A 20,310-nucleotide genomic window follows, 5' to 3' on the forward strand; every position below is an offset into this window, starting at 1 on the left:
ACCAGCAGCGGATTACTTCTAACAAGCGCCGCCGCACGAGTTAACACACCTGCAATTGCTCTACCGTGCGGCACGCCGGGTTATTTATACCATTCGTACCTGATTCCCGTTGCTCGGTATTGAGTTCTCTTCTTGTTGCTCAGCCTAGCGTTCTCACCCCTCTTTTGCCTTCCTGGAATTCTGCCTGCACCTTTTGCCTTCGGACTTCGGATCTCGTCTCGCCCTTTGGATTGTTTGCTATCATTGCCTGTTTTGGATTTGACCCTGTAGCTCTCTTTTCGACTACGATTCTGTCTCACGTTTTGGATTGTTCGCCACCCGTGCCTTTACCGGATCTCGACTTACCTTCGCCTTCGGACTACGGCTCAGCTCCTGGATTTGCTCGGTACGTTTACTTACCTCCCTGCGACTCCTGCATCTGCATCGGATCCTTTTCACCTCTACAGAGCATCGTTACATGTGCACTTTGGGCTTATTTTTCATTTCAATTCATTCAATCATTTTTAATCCCTTTATTCATTGTAGTTGTGTTAAGTAGTACAAAATTAATATTTTTTTTGCAATTAAAGAAATTCAAGTATTTGAAAAAGAATTGTCAAATGTTTTGAGGTGTTATGTGTTTTTATAGCAACTACATATTAAAGTATATCTGCAATTTGTTTAGGTATTGTTTGCCTTTGCTGCTCCAAAAAAAATTGAGAAAGTAAAGTGAGGAAATATGATTATATGTTCCACCTTGTTGCTGGTGAAATTTTCAAATGTGCTTCCACATGTTTTTCACCTTGTGATACACTAAACTGAAGTCTATTTTCAGGATCTGTATGCAATAAAACACTAAGTGAAAAAGATTATTCTAAACAAAAATTAGAGCAGAACATCACAAAAAAAAAAAAGATGTGCCACAGAATGAACTGGCATAAACCCGTTTTTAACAGATACTTGTACAGTATGTTAAAATGTTACAGAAACATGAGACTACAGTATGATAATTTGTTTAATCTGGACATTAAAATTAATCATCTTCAGATGTCTGTGGCTTCTAAATAGTTTTTTTATGTGAATTGAACTTATAACTTGCCACAGAAACTGTCTTTCTCAATTGTATTATAATAGACAAGATTTTTGTAACAATCTGCAAACTCCATTAAAAACTAAGAAAATGATTTTACAATGGTAATAAAAGTCTCATTAAATAGTCACTGGAACTAAACGTTTCTATAACGGATGATTAGGTTTGTAAAGTGTAGTGATCAGGGATCAAATTCTCTCTTACAAATTAACTTCACTGTCTCTCTGGCTGTCTGTAGCAAATGGCAAAAAGTCACATTAAGCATGTAGAACCAGAATATTCAACAACCACAGTGCAATGCCATTCCTGTTGACTAGGTGGTACTCTTGTTTAACATGGTGTTCATTTCTGCTGGTAAGAAAAACTATTTTCCCATCTCTGTTTTTCTTAAATATTGCAGAAATTCCCAAATCCCAAATTTACTTGTATTAATTATTCATGATACATGAATAAAAGCATTTTTCTGAAATGAAAAGCAGTTTTCACTGCTCTGAATTGCATTCACTCTCCTGCAGCATACTGTACAACAGAAGAGGGGGCCTGTGTGCTTAGTCATTATAAGGTGGATTTAATTTGCACTTGGTGATTGTGCTGAAATTGGGTGTCAGAGGCATAACAGGTGACAGGTGACAAGGTCAGATGACTTGGCTAAAGGAAAACTACAAAACTCACAGGATTAAAAATTGTAAAAAAAAATGTAGTTAATCGGCAAAGAATCGTACTGCAGATTACTGCTAATTCAGAGTTAGAAAGGCTTTGATGGTGAATTTTGTTAAAATTCACAAAATGTTGGAAAGTACAACAAGTAAGGTAAGGACCATAACAGCACAGCAACATAAATTCTTTTCAGTGTAATATATTTTATTTCTTTTCGCGTTTGATTTCTAATTTAGTCAGTTTAGGCAGTCTTGTTTTTTTTTCTCAAGAATGCAATGCTTATCTTAAAAAATTGAATTGTTTTGAGGATCTTCACAATTGAAAACAAATACTAATAGCGTAGGGATACATCTAAAGGATAAAAGCCCCTGTGTTCATAATTTACTGCATTTAAACAATGAGATACTTGTTGCAATTTAATATTAAATTAACTAATATTGCCTGTGGTAAACCTTCATGTGTTGGTGCTGTTAATACAACAGTTTCCCTGGCAGCCTGTCTGTTTGTGTCTCTTCCTAATTCAGTCTGTGCATTTCAGATGTCTCTGTACAAGAAACACTCTTTGATGACTAATTTTTTCCCTTCACTTGCTAACTGTTCTTAGCAATTTTGAGATTAAGGAAATCAGTCTGCCATTTCTAAATTCATATCAACATACTTGTCATGCAATTCTGTGCTACCTGACTTAAAATGAATGATGGGATATCCAACAAAAAAGAGGGGAGGGAAATTGAAGAGCTTGTCAGCTCTGACTGGCAGAACAGCTTAATTGATTTTTCAAATTTATCATAATTTCTGTCACGTACAGTATGCCTTCTTCTCAGTCTGTGTGCTTGCTAACTATGTTGACAGTACATTTAGTATTTAGAGACAAGAGTAATTCATTCTGTACTTGGTGACAAAGTTCTATTTGATTCTATTTTTCCTTTTTATGTGTTCTAAGTATTTAGACAAAATGAAAAATGTAATACAAATTCTATGACAATGCAAATCTCACTTTTTGGGTATTCCTTATGGAATGGGATTTCCAATAGTGAAGTCACAAAAAAAAAGGAAAGTTTATGCACATCATTTCACAATTTGCCAAACACAGGCCCTATTTACAGTTAATGCATAATCTGAAAAAAGCCTATTTTTGTCACTAGTGGGTGCATTAATGGCCTGGTCAGGAGGGTGTAAAAGAAAGAAGACAGATTCAATAATAAATTCATTAGTGAACAGGTGAATGAGGCAAATTACAGAAAATGAAACAATTGCCAAAGGAAAAAAATGTTTGTTGTTTTTGTCAGGTTTAATAAGTAAACAGATGATGGTAGAAAAATAGAGTGTTAGAGAAATCAAGTGGTTAAATTAATCCCCTTGAAGAAAGAGAGGTTCAGTTTGTCAGCTTCATCTGAATGGAGGGAAGAGAGGAAAGCAGTCCATTAGAATTCCTCTTGTGTTATGGACAGTCCAATTAAGACTTTGTGGTTGGAAACTGGCAAAGAGTTGATGGGTCTTGCTCAGAAGAAAAGCAATGATGTAAAGTCTGACATAGAGTCTGTTCTACTTTGTCTACCTAACTCTCAGATTACACAGGAAGTATGAAAATAAAAAACATCAGACCAAATTCATACATTAACAGGGCTTCTCTGCACACTAAACCAGATGCACCAGCTGAAAAGGTTATAATATTTTGTTTTTCCCACTTTTGGGATATTTTTTTATTTTTGCTTCCAAACTGTTTTATTCTTTGTCTCGTGCCTAAATTCATACACTATGATTACAATAAATGGATAGAACTGAAAACAGATTTGCAAAGTCTACATGTGCCTCACTCCCAGCTCCCAGCTGCAAGGGCTGTGACGGGGACCTCAGCTGATTAATGATTGACGATTCCATGTGGGCTCTATGAAATGAAATAATGAAGAAACCCCCCAGAAAAATCCTTAACAAAAGAAGAACACGGAAAAAGAAGCTCTTTTCGAGTCAAGGAATATCAAAGCCGAATGGTCTGTTTAGATGATTTTTCCATGTTTTCTAACTTTCTTTCAGTGTTCACGTACAATGAAGAAGTGCACATGATCTGTCATCCATTGCAGGTTTAAAGAAAAGCTGACACCTGAGAGCGGAGCCTGCACAAGGCTGATAAGAAGTTATGATTTATGATGACAGACGGACTCTCTGTATGGCAGTGTGTATCTGGTTAGCTCATTTGTCTGTCAGGTGATGAAGCACAACATAACCATCTTAGAATATCAAGGGATGTACCCTGTAGGTGAGGCTGGGGGTAAAGTGGACATAAATCTGTACTCTTGTTTTGCCACAAGAGTTTATTAAATGCTTTCTGAGAGTGCAATGATTTGGTGATCAGAGGTAAATATGACTAAATTGTTATACCTAGTTAACTGATGATGTTTGTTATGCACATTCAGTGAACATTTTTATTAGCGAACCCATTGTGCTCATGCATTAATCATACTGCATGAAATTTCATTTCCTGCTAGGAGATATCTTTAACTTTAACCTACTTTTAACGACTTTTGTGCTCATAAAAGAAGTTGTGAAGACAGCTGTCTGCTGACTGACGTGTCACAAAAAACTGCATATGGAAAATTTCTTTATGATAAGAAAACATTTCCACGCTTCTTCAGTGAGCAGGTTTCTTTTATCAATTCGGCATGAAAAAAATGGTTTGGTATAAAATAACTTTCCAGAACTTTTCCTCAGGTTAAACACTGCTACAAATAGTAAGACTAGAGATTGATTGAGGAAAAAGGGACGTGTTATGACATGTTAACAATGTTACATTGTTAACAGTGTTTTTTTTTATTCATAATGCTATTTGTGAACAAACTCAGCATTGCTCTCAAAGAACAAAAACTACTTCAGAACCATAGGCAGTAACAGGAAATGAAACATCAACAATTACCTTGCTACTGTATGTATGTATTATGTTTGTTTCTGGTATTGTTAGAAAATCCTAAATTGCAAGCCAGAATTAATCTTAAAAAAACATGTTTTAAATGTCTTTCTTAGAACTACCATATGGTTTTTTTTACTGATATTAAAGTCATGCTTGTATATCATTTATGATAAAAATAGATTATGAAATAGGTACAGTACCAGTACTGGTATTTCAGATCTAAGTATATGTTTGTTGAATCCAAAGCATATTAGTAACTTTTCTACCAACATATGAGGTATATACAGCAAAAGTGTCTAAAAAAAAACATAATAATATTAAATAATGCCAAAATAATATCACTTGTGCTGTTCCAACACTACCATCCCCCAACATAAGCATGAAGCACATCTTATATTTGGCATACAAGAAAACTGATGTCAAAGTGAGCATTTCCCTTTTGGAAAAAAAAGCTGACATATAGTAGTAATAGCAGTATTAATGTGTATTTTTTTCTTTTCTGTGCTCTTAATATGAATGTTAGCATCTGCTTTGCATGCAGAAGACAGATGTGTGAAAAAATAAACCCATTTCTCTTTTGATCCTTGATTGATCTCACTGGAAAGCAAGTCAGCACTGATTAACCCGACATATGTAATTCCCTTTCATATTTCTGAAAATTGATTGTATATTAAAATCCTGCTTCACAAATTGCCACACATTTACTTAATGAGGAGGAATGCTATGCAGATTTTTTAAATAATTAGTAGAGGCACAGAGATACTTTTCATGAAAACAATGGTGATATGTCTATACAAGTCAGGATTAGAGATTAGCTCATAATGTCTGGCTCTTGTCTTGTACGTGTCTTGTCTCATACTGAACAAGAGAGCACCACAAAGCACAAACAACGAAGCATTAAACAACAGATAAAAATGAAAACTGTGTGAGTCCTGCAGTAAGAGGGGGTGGCATGGTGTAGGGGGTAGGCCTATGTACTCATAACTGGGAGGTTGTGGGTTCAAATCCCCACAGTAGACTGTATCCTGAGTGAGATACTATACCACGGTTGCTCCAGTCCACCTGGCTGTATACTGTATGTGGGGACCAGCACTCCTGGGGGCAATCCCAGTGTCTCATCCAGAGGGGGAAAGTCACATGCTGTTAAGTTACAGAAGCCTAGATGAGCTCTGGCCTGCTGTGACTCTGGTATTGGCTTTACTGAGTCAAAGATGGCTTTTATTCTCACACTCCAATATTCTGTTACTTTTTTTGAAACATTGAAAGTCTTTTTTTTCTGCAGTAGTTTGATCAAAAAAGAAAAAGCTACTATTGATATAAGAAATATCATTACTCTTTCTTATTAGAGTGTCAGACATCATGAACTTTGCAGACACATTCTGATGGAATTTCTGAACCACATTCTCTGTATTCAACGGCTGCAGTAATTTCTGCCAAAACATGTAGTTAAACCTCTATGATGACATGAAACTGCTTCACACGGTGAGCTCCTAGGATCTGAAAATTGAAACAAGCAGGTACAATTTGGACTAATCCAACCAACTTATTTTTCTACTTTTATTTTAACAGTGAGAGTATTGAGAAAACAAATATATAAAAAAAAGACGTCTGTTTGATTCTTCTCAGTCATAGGAGAAACCCTTTAATCTAGATAGAAGATAAATGTAAATACGTTTTTTCTTTGTTCTGCCATAAGGTGGTGTTGTGACTAAAGGTAAAAACACCTCCACATAAAAAAGTGCAAGGAAAGAGCATCGCATGTATCCCTATGTCTTCATGTCTTTTTCTGTTTTTACCAAGTAAGACACACCAGCTATACATTAGTGTAGTGTTATGTTTGTAGAAAATTGTGCCTCTGAAACTAATGGAACTACTACAGCCTATCAACCTACATTTGATACAGAGAGATCTCTTTGCCTGCCCACCCATAGGCATACTCATAGTACATAAAATAATGGATGTGTATTTTAATAAGGAACCTGGAAATCAGAATGGCTTATTCCAAATTAATTAACTGTGCCGGTAAACAGCACTTGTGTAAATTGATGAACGGCATGAAAAAATGTTACAATTATAAGATATTTCAGATAAGTTCAGTTTACACAGTCAGAGTCACCAGCAATAAACTATTCTCCTGTCACAAGTTGCATAGAAATGGACATGGAATAAAATCAGGCTTCTGATGACTCTAGAGTCATACAGTACCTACTATTTAACTACTATTATAACTACTGGTAAGTGGAAAATGTGAAAGAGGACATTTTTTCAGCTTCCAAAGACATTCGATTCACTCTTCAAGAAAGTTGTGGGAAAGCAATAGAGTCATGAGGCAGAGATGAACAATACTAATTTCTGGATAGCTAAAATAAAGAAAACTAATGCCAAGATTTAATAGCAGCTTCATTCTTTCCCAGTCTCTCTATGTCTACATCGTGTTGAGTTTATTACCACCTCAGTGATTCAGAAATAAAATGTGAAATTAATTTTACAGTACTCCAGAATTACACTTGAAAATGTCCTAAAGCTGCTGAGAGTGGACCACCATTTTCTTAGAATGTGAAATCCAGAAGGTTGTTGGGTCGGGCATATGATGAGGTGCTTGTTTGTTTAGTCCAGTGATTCCCATTCTTGAGCCCAGAAGGAGTTTGCTTTGCAGTCTTGTTAGCGAGGGTTTTTCCAGATTGGTTTTCTTGAAGGACATTCTTGTGAATTAAATATGTCCTTGTGAACTGGCAGAGGAGGAGCGTTTTGGACCCTTTTGAGTATTTTGTGGGTTATTGCAAGTTGTCAGGTGTGTACAGCAGTGACGTTTGCTTGGACAGGGAGCCAGGAGAGTGGGGTGGAGTATAGAGTTCCAGTGATGATGTGCAAGATGGTATTCAGCTGAGTGTCTACTCTGTGAGTACTGTATATGATGATTATATGATATCGTGAGCAGACAGGGTTATATTATTTTGCTAAGACAGACAGTAAAAAGGCTGACGTCTGGAGGATGGTAGATGTTTTGCCCCATATAGTACAAGCAAGTTTGTAGATCACTTTGTTCTTTGTTTTCACCTTGGCTGCTGGAGACTTTGGTCCCAGAAGCATCCTGTCTAGGGTCGCTCCAAGATATGTTGGAAGATTATGGTGCTGCATTTTCTGATTGTTCATCTGAATGATGAGCTGTTGAATTAACTGCATACTGTTTTGTGGGCTTTGTTTGTATTGTGTGTTGTGTTGAAGAACTGTTCAAGTTTTGATATGTCCTATGTCCTCATTTAGGACCCAGTCCAAGGTGTCGAAATTTGGGGTTTACTGTATGTTGTCAGACAGGTGTCATCTTTCAGGATACAGTTTTTGAGATATCATTTCTGTCCTGTTTAAACAGGGTGAGAGCCAATACTGATCCTTGAGGGAGTCAATTTGTCTTGTTTCCATGTACTTACTTCTTGTCTGAGGTGAACTCTGAATAGTCTGTTGCTCAGAATTGTTTGGATTTTTTGTGGTAAGGAAAGTATTCTCTGTTCCATCTGGATGAATGGAATATCCCTTGTTGTTTGGGGTCCTGAATAATTAATTTCTTGCTTCCCAGCCCATAAGTACCTCACCAACTAGGTGGAGGTAGGGAAGGCAGCTATTTCTGTTTCCAGCTGGAACTGGAAGGTTTATAACCATTGGCTATATGGAAGCCACCAACCCCTGTGAGGTTAGAACATGTTGTTTCTGCCAGATGGGTTGTTTGGGCAATATCAGTTCAGCCATGTTTTGCCTGTGGGTGATAGCATAACCTTTGATGGAGTGTTGACCTGCCACTACTGTTCCAACGTGGGTTTCCTTCATGCAGATGATTTCAGTTGTGCTTTGGGCAGCAAGGACTTTGATGAGGCTGCGCTTGGCTACTGACAGGCCCTCACTATTTAGTTGAAGTATTATGAGAACTGGCCCGGCAGTGATAAGCTTCTCATTAATCATCTTGGCTTTGGGACCTAGACTAGGATTCTTTGAGATTCTTCTCCTGAAGCTTCTCTTAGAATTCAGTCTCTTAGCCAGATCATTAGCTTCCCTGGGCATGCCTGGGTACTGACGTGAATACTAATCCATTGCTCCACCATAGTACACTGAAAATGTACTAAAGAAAACCACACACCATCTGTTGCTACAATACGTTCATGTCAATAATACACAATTATGTGTGTGTATCTACCTTTTAACCATGTTACATGGGGTAAATTGTTATTGTGTGAATTGTTGTATTCTAGTTTGGTAAAACACAGAGTATAACAGATTATTCCTTTCCTAGGTAACAGTCTAGGTTAAATCAAAGATGCTTTAACTGGTAGTGTGGAGTGGGAGTGTGGGAGTGTTAAGTTGTCATCTAGTTGTACAAACCTTAAACCATAAAGGTACACATGTAACATGGCTCATTCAGTTTGAGCCAATTACGGTAATGGATCACACAATAGCTTTTTATTTATTTAGTGGAGTTCCTAGCCCCGCCTTGCGTCCATTGCTTGCTGGGATAGGTTCCGGCTCCACCACAACTCTGAATTGGAAGAAGTGGCTAGAAAATGGGTGGATGGATTTGTTAGCTTGTTAGTGCACTGTATGGTCATGGCATTGATGGAAATCCTGTTTTAGAACTTGAACAGTAACTTTAGAATCATTGATAATTTCTTCTCTGTACTAGAATAGAAATAGAAATAGAAGAATAGAATCCCTATAAGTTGCTGAAACTCCTCTTCAAGACAGATTGATGTCACCGTGTGGTCTAAAGTCTTGCAAGTTGGCAGTGCTGTTTTTTGATACATCATTTTGACAATGGTTTGAAGGTTTGTATTGATGAGCTACTCTCTTTCACTTTTCTTGATCAATTCATTTTGAAAATAATCTTTTTTGCACTAAACACTTTCATTGGATAGACCACTTTATACCTCATGTTAAATTAATTTTTAAGAAACTCCATGACTAAGGTAAATCATTTTGCTTAACCTTTACAGTATGTAAATAATGTTTATAGGTCAGCACAACTTCTAACAGTAGGTTCATAGAAATTTCCAGTATTCAGTATGTTTCCCAGTATTTCCTTATGCTGTATTTCTGGCAGTTCCTAAATTAAAGTATTTATTGGGTTTTTTTTATTGAAAACTTAGCAAAGACTAAACTAATAAAGTTCTTAGGTATGTATTATCTATATGTAAGACACATTCAAACTTCAATATTATACTAAAATATTCAAATACAAACTTAAAATGTCCAGATCTCCATTTGTGTACACTACCAATGTGCTAAATCATCATTACGATAAGCAAGAATAGGAGCAATTTCCTAAGTGTTACTGAAGACTTCTTTTAGTCTAACTGCTAGTGAAACTCATCTTAAATAGGTTTTCTGTTAAAAAATAAAACAATAGAAGATGGATTAAAAAAAAAAAATTAAATGTCAATCATTTTCAATTTTTATAATTTTACACAGACAAAATAAATAGGAATAAATACAAAATGGATTGTAAAAAAATAAAAATATACTTTAAGGAAAAAATGTTTTGATCAATATACAATTCACATAAAAATACACATGATTTATAAGATTATGAATATTAAAGAAAATAGACCACATTGTACTATGTCTCCAGTGATGTATACTGTATGTTTCAAATAAGTACATGTGCTGCTTTCAGTGACTGTATCATTCAGCTATAAAATTAAGCGCAGTTACAGCTAGAAGCAATTATATCCTCCAGTGTGGAAATAGTTAATTTGCCTTCACTGTTCAGGTGCATTATGGTTAACGGTTCATAAGCCATAGGGACACAGCAGGGTCCAGGAATGATGCCGTTTGAGAGACGATGCATTTTGGACTTGATTTCAGTGTAAGCATTGACTGTTTTGTACTTAGGTGGGCAGGTTCCATCGCAGTAATAGGCATTGTATCCTTTAGGTGCTCTAATCCAGTCTGCCCATCCGATTTCCTCGAAAGACACTTGCATCGTCTTCCTGCAGCACTGCCTCTGATTTGTATTACAGTCGTCCGGGGTGGCATGCCTACGTGCTCTACTCCTTTTTATGGCCGTATATCCTTCTAGTTTCAGTTTTGCCCCAACTGGATCCTTTATGATATCATGGGAAAACACTACTTCAAGGCTGCAGTTGTCCTTTGGGTGTGCTAGGCAAAGTTTAATAGCTTGCTCAATGTCAAATTTCTCTGTGTAAACAGCTTTCTGTGGTCTGCTTACTTTTGCAGTTACAAAAAGGCGGTGAGGATCCCTGCCTTTGAGGCTGGCTTTAAGCACTTGATAGACTTCAATCCTCAGTACAGCGTTGAATCTTCTTCTGCCCTTCTGTCTTATAGCCAGCGTTAACAATGCTCTTTTCACTCGGAAGCCTTTGTGTCTCTGTACATCTAGGTCAAAAATAAACCTCTGGGTGTTCTTCCCTTTCCTTTGTTTTTGATTCTTGTCTTCAAATATTGATCCTAGGAAGAAACATACCCTTAAAATGAAAAAAGGACTTTTCGATAATATCAAGAGTAAATGAAGACAAGATTATCCGGTATAAAACAAAGAGCAAAAAGAAAGCAGGCATCAACTTATTTGCATTGAGAAGGCAGAGCACATCATACACTTAATGTGAAACAAAATCTGTAAGTGTAGTGGTGATAGAAATTATTGTGATCTGTGACTGAAAAGAACTATGATCTTCAAAAAATATATATATTCAGCTGCTCTCTATAGGACAATACTGCATGACATTCAAAACTCTGAATATTGTGATATATGTGATATTGTGGGTAAGATTTGCTGTCATGTTTCTGGTTGATGAGATATGAAAAGTTAAATGAAAAGTCTGAAGGGAAAAGGTTGTAGCTCACCTACGAAAACAACCATTACTGAACAACTAAACGCTAAAGTCATTTGTCAAGCTTCCGATTGAATTTGCTTTGATAAGATAATCTCAAATAAATCATTTACAAATGTGTCATGGTCCATGATTGCAGTAGGTTACTGGTGACACAGCACTGTGTCATTTACTGTAGAATGGTCTCTCAGGGATCTTTGTAGTGTTTCACCTAAACAATATCTTCTGTAATATGTACTGGAGTACCACTTTCTGATTTTTTGGGTTTATCTGACACTGTTCTCTTTCAATACATCAGAAAAACACAGAAGACAGACATTCTAGTCCAGTTCAGGCACTGAATCTTTAAGTCCCAATTGTTGAATCTTAAAGTAATCCTCAGTAATCCTAATCACTGTTTTTCAAACAGGGTAGGATAAGATGCATTTTTAAGACTCTCTAAACCTTAGTCTGTTTCATGAAACATAGACCTAGTTTAAAACAATTCTACAACTTTCCCACCATTGGAAATTCTAAATTCAATACATGTAATTTGTAGTTTTAGATTTTGTTGGAATATTATGACATTTTTTTGTATAATTATACACTGTAAAAATTTTGTAATGTGCTATTTTATTCCCAAAAAAGCTGTAGTTATTATTTTCCTAGTTATTTATAATACTTTTAACTACATACAGTATTGACTTGTAATTCATACTAAATGGGCTAACAGATATAAAGATATCAGACAGAAACACAAAGTTGCCCCATATTTCTTTAATTGCTATTTGATTTCCTGTAAATTTCCCAAAAATAAGATACTATTGTCTCATTTAAAGAGTCCTTGGTGTACAAAGGATCAAAATTTGTCACGTTTATGTGGTTGTTTACTTTTAGTTTGTTTCATCAGTTCATACCAGAACACCAAATTCTGATCATTTGAAAGGATTGTGAAAATGAAAAGTCACCTTCTTAATATATACCACGGCCTCTGCCTTTGATGATCTCACATCACTGGGGAAGTGTTTATTTCATAGATGGAACATTAACAAGTAATTGTCCTTTACTTCATTTCTCCTTTATTCAAGTACGCTAACTTACCTTTAACCAGAAAAATGTGGTTGCCTCTTCTGTCTTTGTCACTGTGGTCCCTATATGTGTTTCTGGTTCTTTGTCTTATTTGTTGAAGGTAAGTACTGTAGACTCTGTCCTCCTCAGCTCTGCTCACTTTCTTCTCCACACATGGAGGTTCCGTCAAGCCAAGCTGCTCCAGAATGCCTCTCCTGATAGCTTCAATTCTCACCTCCTTTTCGGCTTCCCATTCTAATCCTGGATGGGAGAGTTCAGAGATGTTTATGCAAAGGAACAGAAAGAAGCAACGTAGATACATACTATTGCTATAGAGTCAGCCCACTGCTTTGAATGCACTAAATATTTCGTTGATGCGTCAAGAATGCTGATCCCTGGAATCCTCCTGATCAGAGTGTCATGCAGATGTGTCAGTCCAAAGTTGAAGAACCACACTTTATTGTGAGAGGCTACAGGGGGTTCTCTGGCTGCCTTTCGAAAGCCCAATTATTAAAGTAATTATGTTCATGAAAGGGACAATATCCAATTTAAAAAAAAAAACTTTCATAGCTGAAAAGAACAAAACATGATTTTGTCAAATAAAATACAATTTACTGTATATGTATTAGGATGCCTAATGTAGAATGTAGAATGTAATCCAAAATATATTGGTTGACTAAAATAAAATGTTATTTTCCAGTAAATGTAATATTTAAAATCCAAAGATTATTATATTTACTGCATACCACTTTATATACACAGTAAAAATATTTACTACACTATTACTATTATTATATTATTGTTCTTCAAATCTACTCACTAAAATTCGGAGTCAATCTTTCGCAGTACCTTCTTTTCATAAAAAAGACTGTTTGGAGGTTTGATTGGATTTAGAAATGTATTCTGTATACACCACCGTTTGCTTTTTTACAAATATACTGTATGGGAATGCGATTGTAGAGTTATTCCAGAACTCAATTTGCTTCTATCCATTTAAAAGTAAGATTCCATTGAATTGAATTAGTTTAGTAATAAAATATTATACTTATCATATCTTTATATCTTTAGATGGACTTCATATTTTTTACCCTGATACAGAAAAATAAGTGTTTGAGATTTGTTTATCTTTTGCATATAGAGTATATAGATATACTCTATATGTGTAAACCACTCTAAACTGTTTACAGGATCGGGATATTCTAGGATACCTGGGTAAGGGTAAGATAATTCACAATAGATAAGGTCATTAAAAATGAGCTATTCCATTAACTACTCTATTATTTTGATGCAGCTGAGTTATTTTACTTGAAAATGCAGTCAACTAACAATAGTTCTTAGATAGATATGGACATTATACAATACGAACAGGGTGTCATTTGATTTTTAACAGGGATAATCTTTTTCACTGAGATATTTATACCAGCACTAATGTCTAGCTCAGTCAGCACTGTGATTGTACAGTAAATACGCATAAAAGTGAAGGACAAACTCTTGCATGTAGCTTACACATGAATGTCAGGGCTAAATTTCCTTTTAAAACAGTTCTGCTTTACTATGCGTTTATGGTTTTTAAACAGAAGTATATAGTATGGACGTTTATGACATCCGCCAACATCAGATTCACAAGGAATTTCACCTTGAATATGACCTTCAGGGAGCCCCGAGTCACAAACACTTCTTATCTTTAACAAGGTCAATCTGCTAAAGATAAACTCTTAAAAACACCTTCACTCATTCTCATAGACACACCAAAATATTTTATTATGAGTATCATTGCATATTAATTGTACGCGTAAGAGAACAAGAATATTTATGTATATTGCAATTAAACATTAACTTATTTCTTAATCTTTGCCCCAACTGCTTCCTTTATAGATTTTTTTTGATTTTGTGCAGTCTACAAGCACATAAGATTTATATGGTTTACCCATTTATTTTTTACTAATGTAATTTATCTTTACAGAATGCTGCAAAGTATAAAGGGAAATATTGTATGTATGGGGACTGTGGATAGTGTTATTATTACATATAATTACAACTTTATGTGAAACTATTTTATTTCCTCAATTGTTTTGCCCAAAATGTCAATGTGAGAAGAAGTGATCAGCTACTGTATATCTCAATATCTATATACCCTATCTCATTCATATGTATCTTTCGCTCTCTACGGCCGATAAGGCTTTAGTGCTGAATCTAGTTGAATAATGTTTAAATGTTGAAATATGGAATAACAGATGAATTGCGATGGGTGAAAATGTATTAAATATACAAAAGTTAATGTGAAAATGCCTCATCAGAGGAACAGTTCTTTCTGACTCATAAGTTTTCACAAAAAAAATACAATTTCCATTAGAAGATCATGTACAAATATACAAGTAATTTTTTCCTCAAATTCTTGTTCAGTTCTGATGATTTGCACTGTATGTTTTACCATACAGCATATTTCTTTAATTAAACCATTTTATTGTATATGTAATGGAACTTTTATTTGTTTATATTTAATTGTACATTAAGATAAAAATTATCTTTCCTAACTTTAGTACACATTCTTAGTTGAGCTTAATTTTATTGTGATTCTTTTTTAAAACTCAATTTCTGCAGTACAAACATTCAGTTTATTTGTAAATCCAGTCAACCTGTGTAGTAAAGAATAGGGTATAAACGTTTTATATACTGTAGTTTCTGTCAACACAAACAGCAGCACAAAAAACTACCACACTTTCAAATATGTTAAATAGTTTTTATCTATGGTATTTAAAATAATTGTTTATTAATACGTTAAAATGCAAGTTAATTTAATTGTCCCTTCCGTTGCAAATACTCATAGAATCACAAATATGAACATGTTAGAATATATTTAAGTTACAGAATGTGGTCTCCATTTTCCTAAATCATGGATGCAGGAATGTATGTGTAGGAAGATCGTCCATTATGTAATTAATGGCTGACTGAGATGCACAGTAGCTGAGTTTGTATTGATTAATAGTGATTTCTTGTTTAATTTAAAGGTGCTCGTTGTGCAAATGTAATGATGTTAGGGGGTTGTAATTTTGTTACTGCAGTCAGTTGATGATTAATTATACTCCATCACACAACTGCTGTTCAGCACAGTTCAAACCAGATATTCCTTCATGTAGAAGGTGTTCCAATCATAAATTAATACACATGTGACTGATCTGGACTAAACACATGTGACAGATCTGGACTACACTTCTTGGTTATGCAGCAGAGAGGTGTGTGTCTCATTATGTCATTGATCTCCTACAGGTGCACCTGACAAAGAAACCACTGAAGTTTACATTTAATACAGTGTTACAGAACAACAGCACCCCCAGAAAAAAAAAGAATGGAACACAAAACATTTAATCATTCCTCCAAATTTAATGAAAGGTAAGATATACATTTACCTTTTTCCCTACCTTTTACATAAATTTTGATAATTCCAAGATATTTGTGCATGATCCATAAAACTTTAAAGGCCTTGTAGTTACACCCAAAAGATTAATTAATTAAAATTGATGCAATCATTTTTTCTTTGTTTTCAAATGTTGTTCTCTTTTGTACTCTTATATGGCTGACTGAGCTTGTTTAGGCACTGTAGGCATTTGGATTATATGCGCAAAGCAAACCTAAATTCAAACCATTGGGTTTATTTTCTACCAAGTTGCCAACAAGAAGACATATACTGCGATTTAGTGTTTTACTGTTGTGTGTGATTTCTGTAATTTTCACAACCAGAAGCATGTTGTGAAGAAATATGGACTGTAATAAACAAATGTTGTTATACTTTAGTCAAATAAAAAAATAAAGTTCAACTTATTCACTGCTCTTTTGTGGTAGTATTAGTAGTAATACAAATCATTTATTTCATTTGTGAAGTTCTTTTACAAAAACTTACAAAAAGCGAGAACCAAAAAGAATAAAAGGCAAGTAAACAAAAACCAGTGATTAGAACAAAAATTATTTTTTGTATCAGGTGGCAATATAATTTTCTTTTGGAAGCTGATGCATGATCCATCCATGAGAACTTTTTTTCCATTAAATTGCAGTCTTATACAGTAGTACTGTACATCTATGTGTCTTATACAATGGAACCCTTTTGTAAGTTATGTATTTATTTCAGGACATTTAAAAATTGAGCAAATAAAAAATATTTTTGGTTTCTAGCTACAATAAGTTAAATACCATTAAGAAAACCTGGTTGATAGCACAGAAATGCCTTTAGTTCTCCATGATGGGATATGGCTTGGAAATCAAGAGATATGAAGATTTGTTTTGACTCAATACTTTGTTTAACAATCATAAAATGTTTTACAATCATAAAAAACTCCAAACCATTTAAATTACAATGGAACATGGGAGAATACAAACAAAATTGCAAGAGAGATACATAAGGATCAATACCAAAAAGAGAACCTAAGAAAAAAATAACAGAACTTCAAAGGACCAGGAAATTATTATTTGTACAGCGTTATACATCAAGAGAACATTCAGGCACAGGATCATTACCTGGATTAATCGTTTGTCTTAGAAATTAGAATGGTTCAGACTTAAAAAAAACATTCAAAATGCATGGCATTACAGGTAGGCTACAGACCACGAAATTCAGATAAACAGTGCATCATAATTCATATTTGTGTAATGAAATGATAAACTTAGGTGTACGGAAAGTGTTCTTACAAGAGATTTTAATTTGTTCACGTGGACTGGGAAAAACCTAAAAGGGATGCCATTAGGAGATCCAGAGACAGTGCACATGACTAATGACTCCTTTCTTACTCATTTTGTCAGAGCACCTACTACAGGGAATACCTGTATTGACTTTCAAACTATCAAGATAGAGTGAGAAAAAGTGAAGAAAAAGAAAAGTATTACAGGAACAGTGATCATGAGCTCTCCCTTAAAATGGAGTAATATCTATCGACAAGAAAATTGCTAAGGAGATGCTCATTAATTGAAAAGGTGGTAAAACTAAACCATGTTAATCATATGATTACACACATATGCAGTATATCTCTTGCTGTTCTTGGACACATTATCAGTGATTTAATCTGTGGTCTTTCAACATCAGACACCCTTGACGAGGTGACCAATCTGAGACTGATCAGGCCTCATCTTGTGGCCTTGTGAATTGAGCTGACTCTCACAGATCTCTCCTTCTGGTCCAAAGACATCGTAAGGCTTTCTTTGCTTCTCCTATTTGTCCAATACACCATACTGCTTGTAGACTGCAATAAGCACACACCTGGTCTTCCAGCCCTGCCTGCAGTCATCACATGTACTTAGTCCCTATCCTCTGATTCACCTCCTTCAAGCCTCTAAGCAATCTTCCCAAGAAATGGTCAGGTCCAGTGTGACAAAGCTACTTCATTACCTCTGAGACCAGATGTGAGAAAAGCAATAAAAAAGCAAACAACATTTTAGGGTATACCGTTTAAATCATAGAATTTAAATCAAGGGATATTGTGTTAAAAGTGTACCAGACTCATTTAGAATATAGTGTATAAATCCCACAACATTTATTATAAAAAGATATGGTAGAGGAGTGTGACCAGATACATTCCCAGGCTCAAAAGAACATCTTCCACTGGCAACCTAAAAGAACTGATCCTTTTAGTCATGAACAGACTATGAGGCAATCTGATTCAAGTATGAAAATCCTCAAAGCCATTGACAATAGACTCATCAGTGCCTATATTGTGGACTTCTGGAGAATCAGAAGTGAAACATTAACCAGAGAACACAGGTGGAAGCTATAGGGAAGTGTATATTTCTTTTTTCATAAAGACTTTAATATTCATATTATACCTGATTTAGGCAAGCTGAGATTTTGAAGGCTTCAATCAGAGTTGAACACGTGTCCCACCCAAAAACTTATTTCCACTTTGCATTACTTCTCATTTGCATCAAAGACAAATGCAGCAGCATTTTCTTTAGAATGCACAGTGAAGCACAAACCAGAGGACACAAATGCAAACTACAGGGAAGTGCATTTAAAACTGAAGACAGGAGGGAATTCTTTAAACAGAGAGTTGTGGGAATATGGAACAGGCTACTCAGCCATGATTTATCTGACATCCTTGCTTCTTTCAAATATTAGCTGGGAGCAATCTCCAGATCCATTACCTACAACCAAATGAGCTGAATGGACCGAATGACCTCCTCTTGTAAGTAATCTTTCTGATGTTATATACCATCTTATTATTTTATAGCAATGTAATGATAGTGAGCAGAGAAAAAAACACTGATACAGTAGATAGTTATGAGTCATCTATCTCTGCCATATACAGTTTATAAGATCTGCAAATCAGACAGAAGTGATGTTTTATGCCTTTCCTATACTTTTACCAATGTGAGGCAAGAATCCCTCCAATTTCATTTCTTCTGTGTCTGTATTTAACTCGGTGCTCATAGTAGGTCATTTGCTTGTTATTTAGATTTATAGTCTGAATTATCTGTACACTCTATGAAGAAAGAGAGATTCAGCGAGTCATCATGTCATAGATCAATACCTGGATGAGTGATAACATTTTTTAATGCTGAATTTCCTGTTTGGTCTGCTGCCTTCTCAGTTTTAAACACCTGGAACCTCAACAGCACTTTACTGCCATCAAGTGTGCTACGTGAAAAAAGTCCATATGGTAGATGTATGTAAAAAGACGTCAATATACTGTATGGCTTGTAATTTGTTTTCTGCCTTATGAACTATACATTATGAACTTGGATTTTTTAATAATTTAATTTGTTTTAGTTCATGTTAAACAGAACCCCCCTAAACAGTCTTATTCTTGAAAATCAATACATAATTGTAAGATTTCTATGTCTATTTCCTTATCGTAATATTTATATTTATTTAAATTTACTATAACAAAAAACCCACAAATAATCTTTCCCACTTTTAGGAATGTACATATTTTCCATATGCCTCGTCTTACAATCTTCAAAAACAACCTTTTGTATGTTTTGTACAGTGCTTTGGGTTATCGTTTTGAAACTAAGATGATTTCACTTTAAGACTTTTTAGATACTTTTTTTTATCTTTTGTACTTTTGTGTCTAACAATCATCAGAAATTGTCTCAGCATATTTTTCAGGCTATTAAGGCTATCAATGTCCCTTACACTCTACTCACAGTGGATGGACTCCAAGGAAATGAATGCACAAAGTGTTAAAATAGAATTGAACTTTGATGAAGTTCACAGAAGCAGCGTCTTATATTTCCACCAATAAATCTGCACTTACAGTATCTCCATTTACAGACCATTATAGAATGGCCCAAGATGAATTAGGGGTGCTTTCTGGCAGGAACTGGATGCTAACACGTCTGCCATCAGAGACCAAGGCTTGGTGTCCTTACAGAAACCCCCTGCCCATCATACTGTACACAACCCAGCATCTCTGTCCCAAATATCCTGTCCTGGGCTCACATCCACTGCAATTTGAAAAAGTCGAATTACTTAAAGTCCTTAAGTAATGAGCAAATTTGCTCGTTTTGAAAAGGAGTTTATTCATTACTGAAAAGCCTCACAGAGCTTTGTAACAATATCATATTATAAGAGCTACAGTCACAATTATTAATGAGGAGTATCATCCCAGAAGTTGAATTCTTTGCAGTATTGTAAAATCCTTGTCAGTGATACTGTACATTACATTATTAAATATTCTAAAACATTTGTAGACAATTCCTCATCTTATTTCTCCACAATAGGTTTTTGATCTTATAACCATAGACTTTCACTCAAATTCAAAAGTGTGAGCTCTGGATATTAAACCTCAGGGTTGGAGCTGGAGGAAACA

At 35.1% G+C, this 20,310-nt stretch overlaps 1 protein-coding gene across 1 annotated transcript; it reads right to left on the reverse strand.

The window, feature by feature from the left end:
- Positions 1-10,202: 10,202 nt before the first annotated feature.
- On the reverse strand, positions 10,203-12,897 carry LOC148673364 (protein decapentaplegic-like). The gene is made up of 2 exons (XM_088630845.1): positions 12,548-12,897; positions 10,203-11,084 (listed from the first exon to the last, which is right to left on the reverse strand). Exons 1-2 carry the CDS (start codon positions 12,834-12,836, stop codon positions 10,315-10,317), a joined length of 1,059 nt encoding a protein of 352 aa, XP_088486971.1. The 5' UTR covers positions 12,837-12,897; the 3' UTR covers positions 10,203-10,314.
- Between the last annotated feature and the right edge of the window lie 7,413 nt (positions 12,898-20,310).

This window comes from Lepisosteus platostomus, chromosome 4, assembly GCF_059453375.1.
Source record: "Lepisosteus platostomus isolate fLepPlt1 chromosome 4, fLepPlt1.hap1, whole genome shotgun sequence".
NCBI classification, from domain to species: domain Eukaryota; kingdom Metazoa; phylum Chordata; class Actinopteri; order Semionotiformes; family Lepisosteidae; genus Lepisosteus; species Lepisosteus platostomus.

What these genes read in the sequence shown, in the direction of transcription:
- LOC148673364 (XM_088630845.1), bottom strand. Translation starts at nt 12,836, where the DNA reads ATGTATCTACGTTGCTTCTTTCTGTTCCTTTGCATAAACATCTCTGAA. An exon ending in CCACATTTTTCTGGTTAAAG is followed by an intron (nt 11,085 to 12,547) that starts GTAAGTTAGCGT and finishes GTTTCTTCCTAG; the next exon opens with GATCAATATTTGAAGACAAG.